Consider the following 17756-nt stretch of genomic DNA (forward strand, 5'->3'; position numbering starts at 1 on the left):
AGTGGGCCTACCTGCACTACCCTGTGGTCCAGCCCAGCCACCAAGGGCCCTGGGGTCTTGCTGACCTTGTCACCTGCCAGGACCTTGAAGGAGGCGATAACCTGGTCGGCCGTGTCGGTGTCTGTGGTCTCCCTGGACATGAAGTCGATGAAGGCTTGGAAGGTGACCAGCCCACTGTGGTTGGGGTCCACCACGCTCATGATGCGGTTGAACTCGGCATCCCCCTGTAGGGTGGGAGTGGGCAGAGACGGGTGGGTCTGAGTGGGCCAAATAGGTGGGCCTGCACTGGGCCTGGGCTGGATGGAGGAGGCTCTCCCAGCGGAGCTGAGCCAGGAGAGCAGGGCCCACCCCAGCACTGGCCATCTGTCCCTACATGCCCCTGGCCCTCCTGGGTATTTGGGGTGTGGAGAGTTGGGGTGTGGATCGAAAAGGCCTACTGCTCTCAGCCCTGAGCTCAAAGTTAGCTCTGGAGGGTGGAGAAGAAAAGACAAAGAGAGAAAGAGAGAAGGGGCAGGGGACAGAGGACTGGCCCCTGTCACTGGAGACTTCTAGGAGGGGGGTGAGGGGTGCTCAGGGAGTCATCGGAGGGACCCCAGGCCAGCAGAAGCAGCAGAGGAGGAGAAGGGAGGCAAGGCTGCGCTGCTCTGGTGGAGGAGTGTCCCCGAGGACGGGGACATGGAAGCTCTGGAGGCAGTGAGGGGGAGGGCAGGTGGGGAGGTGGCAGGAGGAGGGACAGGAGAGGCACAGCAGCAGGGGAGGCAGAGGCCGCATACCAGGCTGTATCCTGTGGAGATAAGCAGAGCCCTGAAGTCATCGGAGTCCATGCTGCCTGTCTGCTTCTGCTCGAGGACGCAGGGACAGCAGAGGAGGCCCGGCCCAGAGCAGGCAAGAGGGGCCGCCCCATGTGCACAGCAGGGAAACAGGACAGTGGTGGCAGGGAGCAGGTGGGGAGACAGAGGCCCCGAGAGACCAGGTAAGGGGGAAGGTGTCCAAGAGACACAGGGCAGGAGGCGGCAAAAGCGCCAGTGAAATGGCACACACAAGGGTGACAGGGATGGTGAGAAGGGGCAGAAAGAAAGAGAGAGAAGAGCAGTTAATGCCACAGTCCACTGGGGCCCAGGAGACGCGTACCTGCCGGTCATTCTCCACGTCGTAGCCCAGGCTGATGAGGCAGGCCTTGAACTCCTCCGGCCCTAGTGCCCCACCGTGGTCCTACCAGGCGTCCGGGGGCAGGAGTGGAGAGCAGGCCGGTGCAGAGGGAGAGGGGCCAGGGTCACATGCAGAGGGCAGGGGAGGGGAGTACATGGGGGAGGGAAACACAGAGTTAGAGGTGGTGATGAGCATGGGATAACAAACAGGGCGGGTGGGGGGCACCCATCCTTTGGGGCCACAGCTGAGCAGTGCAGGGTGGAGTATGGACTCTAGGGAGGCTGGGAGAAGGAGGGAGGGCCAGCTCTCCTCTCAGCCAGAGTCTGAGGTGGGAGAAAGGGGACTGCACCCCGTCCTGCTTTGGGAGCTCAGGGCCTCTGCCCGAAAGTGCAGGGGTGAACTCGGGTACTCAGGGCCTCTCAAGGAAATGCCAGATGCACTCTGAACTTAAGTGTGTGAGTTTGTGTGTGTGTGTGTGTTTTCACTGGTTAGGTCTCAATCCTCAGGGGTTCAGGGACTCAGTCTGTGCCCAGGGCAGAGGAGGGGACTTGGAGGAGCACCTCATTGGCAGTTTGGTGAGGATACAGCCCCACGCGCTGGTATGGGGGGTAGGAGGAGCACCTTAGGAAGTGTGGTCAAGGTGGGGGAGCTCTGCACCATCCCCCTCAGGGCCAGAGGCCAGGCCAGCCCCTGTGAGCGGTGGCTGCTCAGCAACTGTGAAGGGCACAGACGGACAGGGACAGATGCAGAGACGGAGGGGGCGGGACGGGGTGGTGACAGTGGGGAGGGAGGACGCCTAGGAGGAGAGGGAGGGGGCAGCTCACCTTGTCGAAGTGGTTGAAGGATGCCCGGAATTCCTGCATCTGCTCCTGGCTGATGCCCTTGGCATCACGGGTGAGGATCTGGTTCTCCACCTCATTGATGGTGCGGGCAATGGTGGTGAGCAGCTGCTCCCAGCCCACGCGGATGTGCTGTGGGAGAGGCGGCTATGAGTGCGGGCCCCGGTGGGGTGGAGGCCGCAACTGGCTTCTTCTCACATGGAGATGTGTATGTGGCCTGAAGCCAGCCTGTCCAGCACCCTCCCCCCAGTACCACCCCACCTGCACAGAGGGACAGGGAGTGGGGTTTCACTGCTGTCTCCAGCCAGTGTATGCACTGCAGGTGGACGTGACAGAGGCCCAGGTGAAAACTGCAGAGGTTTGCTGGGGTGGTTGACAACTGCGTCTCAAACTTACAAGTCTGACACTCCACCCACCGTGTGTGTGTGTGTGTGTGTGTGTGTGTGTGTGTGTGTGTGTGTGTGTGTGTGTGTGTGTGTGTGTGTCTGTCTGTCATCTGCAGAGACAACTGCATGGAGTAACTACCATTTCTGTGAACCATTTCAAACTCCTGATAAAATGGTAGCCAGTCTACCACTCTGACCTGGCTGAGGCCAGTCGGTGGACACAGATTTTTGTCCACATTGGTCAGGTCAGAGTCCTCAAGCAGGGAGAAAACTTCTGGGGCCCGGCAGCTGGTGCTGAGGGTGGAGTATGGAACTTGTAAGCATGAGTCCTGAGTTTGATTACCACTTCTCACATGAGACAGTGATGCTCTGGAAGCTGATGGTGGTGGCTCTGTCTCATAGCTTGGAGTTGGGGGGTGCACCTAATAGGTGCACATACTGCTATGTACCAGGACTGGGGTTCTTCTAGTCCCTGGTCCCCACCTACAGGGGGAATAAGTAGTGACCTAGTGCTGTAGATCTCAGTTTCTCTCTCTCTTTCTCTTCCCTCTTGATATCCCTGTCTATATCTAGTAAATAAAAGGAAAAAAATCTTAAGAAAGAAAAGGGGAGAAGGGTGGGTGGGCAGTGACACACCTGGCTGAACACACACATTACAGTACACAAAGACCCAGGTTCAAAACCAGGTTCCCATCTGCGGGGGGGGAGAAGACTCGAGTGGTGGGGCAGTGATGCAGATGTCTGTCTCTCTCCCTCTCTGCATCTTCCTTCCCTCTCAATTTCTGTGTCTATCCAAAATAAATAAATAAACATGAAAAGACAAAGAGAGGCTAAAGCCACAGTCGACTAAACACAGCCTCCCCTGTTCCTTGGAGCTTGTCCCAGGTATGTCGTGGTGGTGATGGGAGTAGTAGTAGTAGTGACGGGGGGAGAGAACCCTTCACAAATGTGCCAAGAGGTGACCTGGTCTTTTGCAGCTGTGCTTGATAGAGGGGGTAGAGGAAGCCACAGACACCTCTTCAACTGAGCTCAACCCCTTTGAAATGAGAGGCCCAGCCAGGGCTACTAGAGAGATCCTTGGATAGCGGCAGAGAGGAGGCGCCCCCAGTGGGCAGGCTGGCAGGCAGGCACCTACCTCCATGGTGTAGTTGGTGTGCTTGTTGTCAAAGATGAGGGCCTCCTGGATGAGCTGGTGCTGCTGCTCGAGCAGGTCCAGGTTGGGCTTGTAGTCCACGATGCTGCGCTCGTACTGCTTCAGGTGGCTCAACTGGTCCTCCAGGGTCCCATTCATCTCGATGGAGATGCGCCCGATCTCCTGCACAGAAGGCAGGGGAGGCTGGCAGGCACTGGCTGGGGCCAGTCACTCTGGGGGGGTCTGTCACTGGCCACCTGGAACCAGGGGGCCTGTCCTGTCTGAAACATATGGCCCTCGGACAGAGTTGATCTACTGTGGCTGACTGCCCCCTCCAGTGGCAAAGCAACAGAGACTCTGTTCTGTGTAAAGGCTTCAATGTCTGGCCTCTATGTACTCCTGAGCCCCCGGAAGGCCCAGGACTGGTCTGTTAAGTGTGGGAACACAGGCCCAGTGAGTGACCAGCAGAGCTGCATGAGCTTCGAACCCATGCCTGGTTGGTTCCCAAGCCTATTTTTTTTTTTTAAGGCTATAGAAAGTTTATTAGAATAAACAAGTTAAGAAATAGTCACCAAGAGAAGAAAAGGGCGGACAGTCAAAAGGAGCCATCTGCCTTAAAGATGAGACAGAGGGAGGCCTGTCAGCAGAGATAAAGCCAACTGCTTCAGCCCCGCGTCTCAGTGCCCATGGCAGCCCACATCCACAGCCGGCACTGAACCACGCGGCTGAGCCTCCCACACTCCTCAGGCTCATGCTGAGGCAAAGTGAGGCCACTTCTGTACTTGGCAAGGGGTGACCCACACACTGTGGGCAGCATTGCTGCAAACCTCCCAGTTTGTGGAGGGAATGAAGCAAGTATTCTCACACACACACACACACACACACACACACACACACACACACACACACACACACACACACATCCCACCCACCCCCATTCGATAGGAGAAGCCCAAAGAGCAGACAGAGAAAGAGAGAGAGAGGCCCAGTTGTTCCTGAGCTCATCACCCTTAGTCAGGACGAGTCCCACAGCTATGAGGCCATCGGGGCTCCCCACACACAAGCTCAGAGGCCCAGACCTGCAGGCTCCAAGGCCACCGGGAAGCCCCAAGGACCTCCGGGTCTCCTCCTGCCTCCTGGGCCCCTTTCTCAGCTCCACAGAGTTGGCACCACAGTCCCTCACCTCCATCTTGGTCTGGATCCAGGGCCCCACGATGTTGGCCTGGCTGGCGAACTGGCGGCGCAGGTGCTCGTTGGATTGCTGCTTGCTCTGCTCCTCCAGGAGAGCCTGGTCCCGCTTTGGCACCAGCTGCTGCACCTATTTCAGAGGGACAGAGTCAGGGTGGTGGTCCCCCCACTTTCTTTCCAAGGCATGATCAGCCCTGGGCCCTGTTGGTGGGGCCACACCCACCTTCTCCCACTTGGAGTTGATGATCTGGGGGGTGACGGTGGTGTAGGGGTTGCTGCCTGACAGTTTGATGTGGTTGCTCTCGGCGATCCTCTGGGCCTCCTTGTGGATGGCCAGGATGGCCTCCCGCTCCCTGTCGGCATCTGGCAGCGTGGACTTGAACTGGTCGTGGGCTGAGATCAGGCCCTGTGTGGAGGGGAGGGAAGGGGGTTGAGATGTAGTCTGGCCGGCGGGGACAGCTGGGAAGGGTGGGGGGGACGGAGCGGACCTCAATCTCCTCGATGGTGTGCACGATGAACATGTCCTGGAGGTCCTCCATGGCACTCTCCATCCAGTTGTTGAAGGGGGCGGCCCGCTTGGCGTATTCCAGGTGCAGCTGGTCGATGGTCTCCAGCTGCTTCTCTGTTTTCTGGGGGTTGAATTGGGAAGTGAGTCAGCTACAGAGGGTGGGTGAAGAGGGCAGTTACTGAGGGCTCTGCGGGCAGCACCGCCCCTCTCCTCACCTCCAAGGCTTCCCGGCGGCTGTGGGTCAGTGAGCCCAGAGCGTCCCACTGGTCACAGATCTTCTGGCACCGGGTGTTGACATTGTGGGAGTCATAGTAGTCCAGCTCACTGTGGGCCATGCAATGCAGAGAGATGCAGCAGGGGGCATGCTGGGGCCCCCAACCCCCAAGCAGCACCCCATGTGTTAAGGGACTGTGGGCCCTGAGTCATCAATCACCCCTCTGGCTGTGGCATCCCCAGAGCAGGAGGAAATCAGGGGAGGGGAGCTAGGCATTCTTCTGGGACAGGAAATTCTTCGGTTCCCTCACTTTATGACTCACTCTGCTGCTATAAGCTACCTCAGGGAGCTCAGAGTGTGAACTCCAACTATGTCTCTATCTGAATTGTCTTCCTTCTTTTTTCTCTTCCTTCTTATTGAGAGTCTATCAAAAGGCTGGGTAGATAGCACTGTGGTTTGTGCACCAAACTTCGATGCCTGAAACCCCTAGACCTCCAAGTTCAACCCCCAGCTCCAAAAGCCAGAGCTTCACGGTGTGCTGGTCTCTGCCACTAAAAACATTTAAAAAGAATTTTTTAGAGAGGAAGAGGGGAGAGGGACTACAGCACCAAGGTGTCCTTTGGGGTGGGGGTGGTGGTAGGGGGCAGCCCTTGAACATGGCAAAGTAGTACACTATCCAAGTAAGCTCCTTTGCCAGCCCAGTAAAATAAAACAAAACAAAATTCTAACAGGCTCTAGCATAGCGCACCAATTAGAAGATGACTGATACATAAATAAATACTCTGGGGTGAGAAGACAGCTCACCCAGTGGAACAGACACTGCCACATGTGCTTGCCAAGGTTCCAGTCCCCAGCACCACCACATGGGAGCACCAGGGGAAGCTCCATGAACAGAGGAGCAGTGCTGTGGAATCTCTCTTCTCCCCAACCCCGAGACTGAAAATTAAGGGGAGGGAGCCTGCCAGGAGCAGTGGTATCACTGAGCACAAATGGGGGGGACATACAGAAGGCCCTAAAACCAGTGCCCCCCACCCACACACACTGGTCTGAGTTCCAGCACTCATGACTCCATACTCATGTGGCCTTGACAAGTAGATTCCCTGCTCCGGGTTTCTCATCTGCACAGTGGGGTGAGATGATCACGGAGACCAAGAGTCTTCATGCGTGTGCAATGCTCAGAACCCTCTTGGGTACCACCATGGGCAAAAGTACAACACCTATTTATTAAGGGTTGTGTGTTTACTCTAAAGAGGGTATAAAGAAAAATAACTAGCCTGCAATCACATGGTACAAAATTAATGTATTTAAGGAAAAATGTGAGCTGATTAGGGTGCGGGTATTATTACGGTAGAGGACCCAGGGCTGACACACCCTTCCTGCGCCTTCAGGCATTAACACACTCCCTCATCCAACCCAGGAGTCCCAGCTGGGGGTTGGGAGGGTGGAGGCAGCCACACCCAGGAGGCCAGTGCAGGCACAACCTAGGGGAGTGTCCCATCAGCTCTGGGGAGAGGAGTGGGGTCATTAAGACTGATCTTCTGGCCCATCTGGTGGGTCAGGGGGTGGACAGGATATGGGGTGGGGCTGTGAGGCCGCAAGGCTGTGCTCCACAGCAGCCCAGGAGGTGGTAAAGTGGACATAGTGTCAGACTTGCAAGCACAAGGCCCCAAGTTGACTCCCTCCCATCTGTAAGCTAGAGTGGTGCTCTGGCACGTTCACTTTCTAATATATACATATATAAGTATATACGATTTTTTTTAAGGTAGTCCAGGAGATGGCAGTGGATAAGCGGTTAAGCTCTCAAGCAAGAAGTCCCAAGATCTATTTCCTAGCAACACATGTGCCAGAATGGTGCTTGGGTTTTTCTCTCATAAGTAAATCATTTTTTAAAAGAGGAGTGATTGTTGGGGATGGGTGGTGGCACACCTGGTCATGTGCACACATAATGGTGCACAAGGACCCAGCTTCAAGCCCCTGGTCCCCACCTGCAGGAAGGAAGTTTCACATGCTGTGAAGCAGGGCTGCAGGTGTCTATCTCCCACTTCCCTCTCCATTTCTGTCTCTACCCAAAATAATAAAAACATGTAAAATAATAGTGATTTTTAAAAAGGCTGTGCTCCACAGAGGGCCTATTCCCATCACTCTCTAGGCAAGCCCCACCCCACCCCGGCCTCTGAGTCTATATTCTTAAAAATAGTTTATTTATTGGGTTGCCAGAAAAGTCATGACATATTTTTGCATAGAAAAACACAGATAAATATGACATAACTTTTCCAATAGCCCAATATCAATGGGACAGAACTAGAGGTCACTCTGGCATATGCAATGCCAGAAGTCAAACTCAGGACCTCAAGCTCGTAGGCCAGATACTCCACTCACTGCACCGCCTCCCCTGCACCGCCTCGCAGGCCCTCTGTAACGGTACAGTTACCCCATGGTGTGGGACTGAAGGAGCTGCGACACATAAAGCACCAGGTTCCCTGAGCACTGGCTGTTGGCGTTACCCGACGCTAGCCAGACTGTCCATCCAGGCTAGTCCTGGTGCCTCAATCCTCTGACTCGTCTTTGCGAAATTGGACAGCACCCCCAGCAGCACCTCTTTTTCCCTCCTCTGGTGCCACTACCCAGGAAGCAGCACCAGGGCCCACCCGTTCCCTGGCTCAGGGTTCCACATAGCTGGCTGGCTCCCAGTGCCTGAGAAGCAGCACTTATTCCATTTCTGTTTTCTTGAGTTCCAGGGGCTCCCTGCCAGTGGGAGAATCTGCCTATATCCCACCCCCCAAAGTCCCTGCAACCTGTCTATGGCATTGCTCTTTCACCCAGGCATGTCAGGTACAGGGGCTCGGTTCTAGGAGGAACTGGGAAGCAGGGACACTGTGACTCCAGTGTTATGAAGACCCCATGGTACTTCTGTTTCTGGGGGAACCAAGGGGAAGCCCCTTGAAGCAAGCAGGCAATGTGGACAGAGGGGGCCAGGGAGAAATCTGGCCTGTCCTGAATGGAACTCCACTGGGCACCACTGCCCCCCCCCCCAATAAGCAGAGCTCTGGGGATGGCTGTGGTGGGGCGGGGGTGTCTGTGGAAAGGGAAGTTCCAGCCAGAGAGCCTATTTTTGAGCAGATGGCTATTTTTAGGAGCCATGCTGCCCCTCCAGGGCCTGTGGATTTTCCATGAAGTAATGGCCTAGGCCTCCCACTCTCTGGGCCTCCCTACTCCTGGCTGCTGTGAGGATGGAATAAGGCCCCCATTCACTGGCCCCAGAGGTTCAGTGTACTAATTGTGCATACAAGTTTATCTGACTAGGGTGGGGAAGGGAAGCCAAAGGAGCTGGCTGCCTGGAAGCTCTTACAATAAGTGTATTCTGAGCAGGAGAAGGCAGGGCCCAAGCAGAACAATGGGCTCACTGTGCAGCCTGATTGGGGGGTGAAGCACATAGAAGCAACGGAGGTAGGCCGCCTATACCCATAGGAGGCCATGCTGGTGTGGCAAGCTTGGGAAGCAAGTGCTCAAGAACCCCCAAAACATGAGGAATCAGTATCAGGGGCAAAACATCCCCCTTCTGCTGGAGGTTCTAGGCACCACAGTGTTTCTTATCTAAGAGATAAAACGGGCAAAGGGCATCATCCTCTGAGGTCCTTTCATCCAGGGCCTCTGGAAGGAGGGTTGTGGGTAGAGAGGCTGAGAGGGCCCCAGCCCTCTCGGGGTCTTGTGGCCACACGTACTTGAGCTCTTGTGCGATGGCGGCGATCTGCTCCACACGGTCCTGGTGTGCAGCCAGGTCGCTCTCAAAGGCCTCGTGCTTGCGGATGAGGGCTTTGATGTCTGACAAGGTGGCCGTCTCATAGTCCCGGTGTTTCAGCATGGCTTCCTTCCCTGGTGGAGGGCAGCAAGGCACTCAGACAACAGGGCAGCAGGGACCCAGGGGCAGGCAAGGGGGTGCAGACCCCACAATCCTCTGCTGAGGACAGGGCCACAAAAACCAGAAACTGGGACTGGGTGGTAGCGCAGTGGGTTAAGTGCACATGGCGCACAGCACAAGGACCTGGGCAAGAATCCTGGTTTGAGCCCCCAGCTCCCCACCTGCAGGGGGGTCACTTCACAAGTAGTGAAGCAGGTCTGCAGGTGTCTCTCCCCGTCTTCCCTTCCTCTCTCCATTTCTCTCTGTCCTATCCTACAATGACAGCAATAACAACAAAAATAACAATGATAAACAAGGGCAACAAAAGGGAAAAATGGCCTCCGGGAGCAGTGGATTCATAGTGCAGGCGCTGTGCCTCAGTGATAACCCTGGAGGCAAAAACAAACAGAAAACCCAGAAACTTCCAGAACCTTTTTCATGGGGATGGATCTAGGGACCTCACAGCCAGACTGTTCTGGATGGAGCTGGGAGACACTGCTGGCTGGGACAGAAAACCTTCAACTCAATCCATGTGTTCCAAACATGGTATCTTCCACTGGCAGGAGAGAACCAGCAGCTGGATGGGGGCCACCAGTGTGTGTGTGTGTGTCTGTGTGTGTGTGTGTGTGTGTGTGTGTGCATGTGCGTGTGTGTGTAGATGTGCAGGCCTCACACTGTCCTAGGCATTTTTTTTTTACAGGCAAAGAGGCGGGGCCTGGTGTCAGGCCCTTTGAAGAGCGGGAAGAACACTGTTATTAGTCCTGGAGCCTGACTAATTATATACCCCCAGATTGGAGCTCATGCAAGACCTGCAAGCAGCTATGGGACAGTAGAGAACCCTGGACATACATTAGCCTGGGAAAGTGACTAGGACACCACCACCCCCAATTCAGGCAAGTCACATCGAACTGTTCCTCCAGTGTCAGCTTAAAGAGTGTCCCACTTCCCAGCCTAGCCCGAGAGGATCTGAATGACAGCTGTCTCCCACCCCCACCTCAACTGTGAAGACAGGGGGATAGGGGTTACAGTCTCTTCCCACCTGTCCCTTCCCCTCATCTGGGAAATGGGACAGGTGCCAATTCTCAGTCTGAAGTCCCGGTGAGGTGATGTTCTAAGGCAGGCATGCAGCTAGCACCCTCATCTCAGCTACCCCCCAGACAGGACCTGGTGCTGGCAGGCGAAAGGCAGAGGCCTGAGAGCCTGACTCCATGGCTACCCCAGCCCGGGGACAGGAGGCTTAACCGCAAAGGCAAGCTTGCAATTTCCTTCTCCAAATTGCTTTCTCCCAAGGGTGGGAACCAGAAATAGCAGGTTACCACTTCTCTGCCTCAGCAGAGTTTTGGTGAGGGGGCTGGTGAGGGATGTGATGGGAAGGGTCAGGAATGGCTGCTTTGGATTTAAGGGGAGGGGCAGCCAGAGAAGGGGCCAGGAGGCTTGTTTTAATTTTTGAGATGCTTTGAACACCATCCACACAGATACTCATTCATGGAGGGGGGAGGGGGCTCTGTGGGGTTCTAGAGGAGAGTGTGTGGGGTGTGTGTGTGTGTGTGTGTGTGTGTGTGTGTGTGTGTGTCCATCTCAGGCTTTGCATAATTGGGTGGTTGAGAGGACAGAAGTTTCAGGTCTTGGGAATGAGAGTAGGCAGGTCTGCCTAGGGGCTTGGGGGTGATGTGAGGGGCAGGGCCAGATGCCAGGGTGTGGCAGAAGCATGTGGAGACAGTCTTGGCCAGAGACTGGACCAACTTCTACCAAATGCCTTAGGCGGAGGCCAGCTGGAGAATCACTCCCAGGGGAGGAGCTAAGTGAACCATCACACCACATGCCTCAGGGTCTTGGACCCAGGTGAGGGGCTGAAAAATGGTGACAACACCCCACCCCCACCCAGCAAAATCCATGGGGATGAGACCCAGAGCCAGTGGAAGGTCAAACAGAGGTGCAGTATATGAGTAATGAGGAGACAGCCCAGTCTCAGTGTGAGACTCACACGTGTGCCCACTGACACTCTGGCAAGGGAAATGCCACAGACTGCTGGCCTGGGTGTGGCTGGCGCCTCACCTGCTGGGAAACTATGGTGCTAAAGAGGTGTTAGGTGACTGCTAAAAGAATGATTTACAAGCTTTTTGTTTGTTCATTTTTGGTGGAACCAAAGCCTCGGACATGCATGACCTCACAGCTCCAGGTGAGTTTTTCAGCCAGGTAAGAGATACCACAGCATCTCCCATTAATGCCAGGGCAGGCACATGGCAATGCAGGCACACTACTTGGTGAGCTATTGTTCTGGCTCCATGAGAACATGTTAAGTGCCATCCATGCCCCCAGCACCCTCAGCTGAAATGGCAACAAGGCCACAGCACTCTCCACACCCCCTCCCCTACACTAGGCAGAACCTTCAGTGTCAGACGGAGGCACTACATCCTTGGCCCCACCGAGTGCTCCCTCCTCGCCTGCCTCTCCTCCTCCTCTTTCCCTGGCACAGGAGGAATGAGGGGATTGCTCGGGGTCTGGCAGCTGCCGCTGGAGATCAGCCAGCCTGAGCTAATGTGAGACCGGCAAGAGCTGGGCTACAGCCAGGGACATGGGTGACGTGGGATCTGTGGGTCACACGGAGTTGTGTCGATATGCTCCCGGGGTGGGAGGGCTCCATATTAATGTCTTTGGCCAGAAATAAGTTGCCCCCACTGCCAAAAAAAAAGTTAGATGACGGTGGCAGGTGGAGGGCTGGGGGGGGGGGGGTTATCCCAAGCTCAGTGCAAATCTCATGGGGAGCTGTGAGGGTGGGAGAGATGAAAAGCCACTCTTAGGCCCTGTGAGGAAGCAGGGAGGCAGCTGGGCAGAGTGGTGGCAGGTGGGCAGAGAGCTGGGAAAGAGGTCGCAGGAAGTGGGAGGCAGGAGCCCTGTGGATGGCCCGGACTTTCCCAGACACCGGCAGCTCTCCGCAGGCACCCAGGGCCCAGGGATCTGGAGTCTCAGCTGTGGTGTGGATCCCGACCCAGGGCCAGGGACGTGATGGAATCCCATAGCCTGAGCCAAAGGGAACAGGCAGCTGCCAGGGAACAGCAGGCACTGCTGCCCTTCAGGGGGAGAGGGAGGGAGCCCAGGGCCTCCTTCCCAGGGTAAATGCACCTAACGGGGCTGGGGGAGTGGCGAGCCCTTTCTGCAGGTTGGGCAGCAGAGCTAGGAGACTCCCCGGCCTTGCCCTTCAGGACTAGGCTCATGAACACATCCTGCCCAGCAGGCACCCTCCAGTGTGAAGTTCAAGGTCACAGAGGGTGTGGGAAAGGGAGGCCAGCTGTCTGAGCACAGGCTGCCAGGGAGAGGAGAGCCTGCTCCGGCGGGATAGGGGTCATTTCCCAAGGAGCAGCGACAGGGCCCAGCTGTGTCCTATGAGTGGCTTCTGGGGACCCAGAAAAGTGTCTTATATATAAATAGGTTCTGAGGCAGAGCAGATAAGCAGATGATAAGGAGGACCTGGCCCCAAATCACTCCTTGTTGTCTACAGAGCGTGTTCTACAGGGTGTGTGCATGTGTGTGTGTGTGCACATGTGCGCGTGTGTGTTGGAGATGATGGGGAGTGAATTCAGGGTCTTGCACATGTATTAAGCCACTGTTGAGTGGCCACCCTAGATTTACTTTCAATTCTTACTTTTTACTTATTTTTAATTTTTTAAATTATATTTATTTTCTCTGTTGCCCTTGCTTTTTATTATTGTAGTTATTGTTGTTGTTGTTATTGATGTTGTCATTGGATAGGACAGAGAGAAATGGAGAGAGGAGGGGAAGACAGAGAGAGGGAGAGAAAGACACCTGTAGACCCGCTTCCACCACCTGTGAAGCGACTCCCCTGCAGGTGGGGAAATGGGGCTCGAACCGGGATCCTTAAGCCAGTCCTTGTGCTTGGCACCACATGTGCTTAACCCACTGCACTACCGCCCAACTCCCTTCTTTAATTCTTATACTAGATTTTTTTTTTGTAAGCCAGAGCAGTACTCAGCTCTAGTTTAAGGTGGTGCTGGGGATTGAACTTGGGACCTTTAGAGTCTTAGGCATAAAAGCCCTTTTGCATAACCATTATGCTGTCTCTCCAGCATTTCCCCCCCTATTCTTTAAGGAGAAAGAGTGAGGAAAGAGGCAAGAACACCTTCATGAAGCCACACCTTACCATATGCTGTCCATGGTGTTCCTATGTAGTGTTACTTGAACCCAGAGTCTCACACATAGTAAGGTGTGCGCTTTACTAGGTGAGCTATCTCCTGGCCCTGAGAAGCAACATGTGCCCAAGCAGGAAGGGAGGGGCAAAGAGACCCAAAACAGGAGGGGACACTGTGTACGTAGGTGTGTGTCCATCTGAGGAGCCATACCGTCCGTCCAGGCCTCGTGGATGGAGGCCTTCTGTCGGAACTTCTCTGCCAGGTGGTCAAGCCGCTCCAGCCGGCGAATCTCATTCAGCAGCCATTCCTCGTAGCCCTTCTCGGCCTGCTCCAGGTGCTGCCAGCCATTGTTGATGTCCTGTAAGAAAGGGGGAGGGCAAGACTGTTAAGTGGAGAGCTTGTGGGAGGGTAGCACAACTAGGCTGGGGTCACAGCCATCTCCTACCCGGGCCTAGCAGTGTGTCCAGCCAGGGGCAAGTGCAAGTGTTTGGGACTAAATGAATGACTGAAAAAGGGGGCCAGCCATTCCTCCCCTCAGAAGAGGCCCCAAGCCCTTCAGATCCGGGGCCCAAATCCAAACATCCCACCCAAATTAGGGTGTGTGTTTAGGGGGTTGTGATGGTAGCAGGGTGAAAGGGCAGAATGTGACCAGACGTCAAGCTGGCCACCCTGTGCTCCAAAGGCTGCACATTCTACATGAGCTGGCTTAGGGGTATCCTCTCCCTCTGCCCCTCACTGGGCTGCAGTTCCCAGCCCCAGGCACAGGGCCCACCCAGCACTCACCGAGACCATCTTGCCCTCGGAGGGCATGAAGGCGGGCCGGTTGCTGAGGCGCAGCTTGGTCTGCAGTGTGTTGAAGTTGATCTCCAGCTGGCACTTCTCCTGCACCTTGGGCGGTTTGTGAACGCGCCGGTAGTCGCGGAAATCCTCCAGCTTTTGCTGCATCTCCTGGATGGTCTTCTGGGGCACTCGGTCCTCCAGCCAGGGGATGGTGCGCCGGATCCATTCCAGGAGCTGCGGGCCCACAGGGGGCTTTGTAGGTAGCCTTCAGAGCACCAACAGGATGCCCTAGCTCCATTATGGGGTCACCACCCCAACTGGGGGTTCTGGGAACAGGAGCCTGTTCTGAACTGTTCTCTGGTCTCCCTGTTCTAACTCTCGGTATTCCAAGATCTGAATCTGACTCAAATGTTCTTTGAGGGTGCCCCCTACCCTGTCATACCCTACCCACAAGACCCCATTGTTGCCATCTTCACCAGGCTCAGCAGTGCCTGAATGTGACCCTCAACTGTAAACAGAGCTTTGAGAGCAGTACCCAGGACACAAACACAGACTGAGGCTGGGTGATGGTGTGCCTGTCAGAGTGCACACGTTACTGTGTACAAGGACCCAGACCCAGGATCAAGCTTCTGGTCCCCATCAACAGGGGAGAAGCTTTGTGTCTCCCCTGCTTCGTGTCTCCCAGGTGTCTCCCCTTCTCTCTCAATTTCTGCCTCTACCTGGCCCCCCTAATGTGTATATATGTGTGTGTACATACACAAGCACACACACGTTTTGTTTCTAAGCCAAAAAAAATAGGTTCACGAGTCAGTCTTTGAAGGAGTGAGGACAGAGTACAAACAAAAGACATTCTACAGCAATCATAGGGGAGCAGAACTGATCAGTGTCTGGCACAGACAAACTTGGAGAATCTGCTCTCAGATGCCAATCTCTGGAAAACATGTTTCTGTCTTTGTGTGTGTGTGTGTGTGTGTGTGTAATATTTATTTATTCTCTTTTGTTGCCCTTTTTGTTTTTTTATTGTTGTTGTAGTTATTACTGTTCTTGTTACTGATGACATTGTTGTTGGATAGGACAGAGAGAAATGGGAGAGAGGAGGGGAAGACAGAGAGGGGGAGAGAAAGACAGACACCTGCAGACCTGCATCACCGCCTGTGAAGTGACTCCCCTGCAGGTGGGGGTGCCGGGGGTTCAAACTGGGATCCTTGTGCCGGTCCTTGCGCTTAATCCAGTGCGCTACCGCCCGACACCTGGTACTTCAGTCTTTTTTTTTTTTTTTTTTTTTTGGTGCTTCAGTCTTGATGCAGAGTCTATAGTCCTTTCTGGGAAGGGCCAGGATTCTAAGATACAACTTTTTTTTTTTTTGCCTCCAGGGTAATCGCTGGGGCTCGATACCTACACTGCTCCTGGAGGCCACTTTTCTCATTTTTGCTGCCCTTAATGTTTTTTTTAATTATTTCTTTATTGGGGGGGGAATTAATGTTTTACAGTGGACAGTAAATAAAATAATTTGCACATGCATAACATTTCCCATTTTTCCACATAATAATACAACCCCCACTAGGTCCTCTGCCATCATATTCCAGGACTTAAGCCCTCTCCCGACCCCCTCCCCAAAGTCTTTTGCTTTGGTGTAATACACCACCTTGTTGTTATTGATACTGTTGTCATTGCTGTTGTTGGATAGAATGGAGAGAAATCGAGAGAGATGGGGAGAGAAAGGTAGACACCTGCAAACCTGCTTCACTGCTTGTGAAACAACCCTCCTGCAGGTGGGGAGCCAGGGGCTCCAATCTGGATCCTTATGCCAGTCCTTGCACTTGGCACCATGTGCACTTAACCACTGCACTACTACCCAGCCCCCAAGATATAGCTTTTTTTTTTTTTTTACCTTTTCTTAGTGTTGGGAATGATGGTGGGAACTGATAGTATCTTTTTCTTTTTAAAATATACTGAGCTTGGGAAAATAAAAAAAGTTGGCTATGTTTGGATGGCTGAAATCTCAGTCTGAGAACCACTGGTCTAGAAGAACAATCAAACTCTTACTGCACACCTGGGGAGGCTTAAATGTCTGTCTGTTTGTTTCTACTGGAACCTGAAACTAATTTTCCCCCCTTTTAATCACAGATAGAAACAGAGAGGTGAGAAGGAAGCATAAGAGTTATGCAAAAAGGACTTCACGCCTGGGGCACCAACAGTTCCAGCTTCCATCCCCAGAACCACTATGAGCCAGAGCTGAGCAGTGCTCTAGTAATGGGTGGGTGGGTGGTTAGATGGATGGATGGCAGGAAGGAGAGGAAGAAAGAAAGCACCACTGATGAAACTTCCCCATTTGCATGGGGTTTCCATGTGGTGATGGGAGGGGGGGGCTGGCTCAGATTTGGATCCTTGAACATGGCAAACAGTGCACACCACAGGGTGAGCTCTCAAACCCTTTATTATTTTCATGAGAATTATTTCAAAGAGAAGGTCTAGAAGGCCCATATTCCCAAATGATGTCTCGGATCCAGGCTCTGGACTAGGGGCTGTGTGGGTTTGAACCCCAGCTCTGTCCCTGCCCACGTGACCTGATATTCTCCAGTTTCCTCACCAGGAAAAGGCGGTAACATGTCCCCCTCCTCCCAGGGATGTTGTGGAGATCCAGGCAGGGCCTGCCCCTTAGCTCTCAACCATCCCACAGGGTCAGAAACTGAACTGGTCAGATATAGTCTGTAACCCTTTTCTAAAAGTCTTGCTACTGGATCTACTAGCCCTTCTTCAAGTGTCACTTGACCTTGGGGCCAAGGGTAACAAGAGGGGGACTGATCTTGCAGTTCTGGCCTGGCCCCCAGGATGGGGTGGGATGGTGACACACTTACGTCACTGGCCAGCCTCTCGTAATCCTCCATCAGATGTTCATTCTCCTGGTTGACAGCCAGCACCTTGCAGATGCGGTTGGCAGCAGTCTCGGCCTAGAGAGGGGGAAGAACACAAGGTGTCAGGGCTGCCTGGGGGCTGGGGGCCCACCCTCCTGAGACAAGGCCTGTCCCTTGAGAGTTGGCTCTTCTGTGACCCACACAGCACCCCGGAGGAGGGAAAGACAGAAGAGTGCAGCTCCAGCAGGATGGTGCCCCCAAGTGGCTGGCCTTGGGGGTACCTACACAACCTCCATGCTTCAGTTGAGGACAGGAGGTGCTGAGGAAGACAGACTAATAGACCCTCAGCTGGCCCAGAAAGAGAAGGGGAGAGGGAGGCTAGCTAGCTAGTCCCACCAGCCCAAGCACTGAGGGGGTTTCCCTTGGGTGGGAAGGTAGCAGCAGTCAGGCGGAGAGCTAGACTTAATGGGGAGGGCATGTCTGATGTCCCCCAGAGCACCCTGCCAGGCAATGTGTGCCTGACCTCTGTTTGATCCTCTCAGAGGTGGGTGTTGATAGCTTATGGGGGGGGGGGAGGAAAAATCCAAGGGCAGAAGGGAGCCAGGTCTTCAGAGAAAGGAGGCAAAGGGGACGGCAATGGGTCTGCCCCAGAACTAAAG

The 17756-nt window shown here is 54.4% G+C and overlaps 1 protein-coding gene across 6 annotated transcripts in view; it reads right to left on the reverse strand.

The window, feature by feature from the left end:
- ACTN4 (actinin alpha 4) overlaps positions 1 to 17756 on the reverse strand; it is an 85981-nt gene that overhangs the window by 1314 nt on the left and 66911 nt on the right. For 3 of the 6 annotated variants that reach the window (XM_060185850.1, XM_060185851.1, XM_007534434.3), the window contains 12 exons: positions 17101 to 17193; positions 14246 to 14476; positions 13673 to 13820; positions 9139 to 9289; positions 5418 to 5526; positions 5183 to 5323; positions 4918 to 5100; positions 4690 to 4824; positions 3510 to 3689; positions 1974 to 2120; positions 1132 to 1212; positions 66 to 224 (listed from right to left, as the gene is read on the reverse strand). In XM_060185850.1, coding sequence (XP_060041833.1) covers positions 66 to 224; positions 1132 to 1212; positions 1974 to 2120; positions 3510 to 3689; positions 4690 to 4824; positions 4918 to 5100; positions 5183 to 5323; positions 5418 to 5526; positions 9139 to 9289; positions 13673 to 13820; positions 14246 to 14476; positions 17101 to 17193 — 1758 coding nt within the window. Of the gene's footprint in view, positions 1 to 65; positions 225 to 773; positions 840 to 1131; positions 1213 to 1973; positions 2121 to 3509; positions 3690 to 4689; positions 4825 to 4917; positions 5101 to 5182; positions 5324 to 5417; positions 5527 to 9138; positions 9290 to 13672; positions 13821 to 14245; positions 14477 to 17100; positions 17194 to 17756 lie in introns of all 6 variants that reach the window. The other 3 variants (XM_016193124.2, XM_007534435.3, XM_007534433.3) reach the window with 2 other exon arrangements.

Source organism: Erinaceus europaeus, chromosome 2 (assembly GCF_950295315.1).
Source record: "Erinaceus europaeus chromosome 2, mEriEur2.1, whole genome shotgun sequence".
Lineage (NCBI taxonomy): Eukaryota > Metazoa > Chordata > Mammalia > Eulipotyphla > Erinaceidae > Erinaceus > Erinaceus europaeus.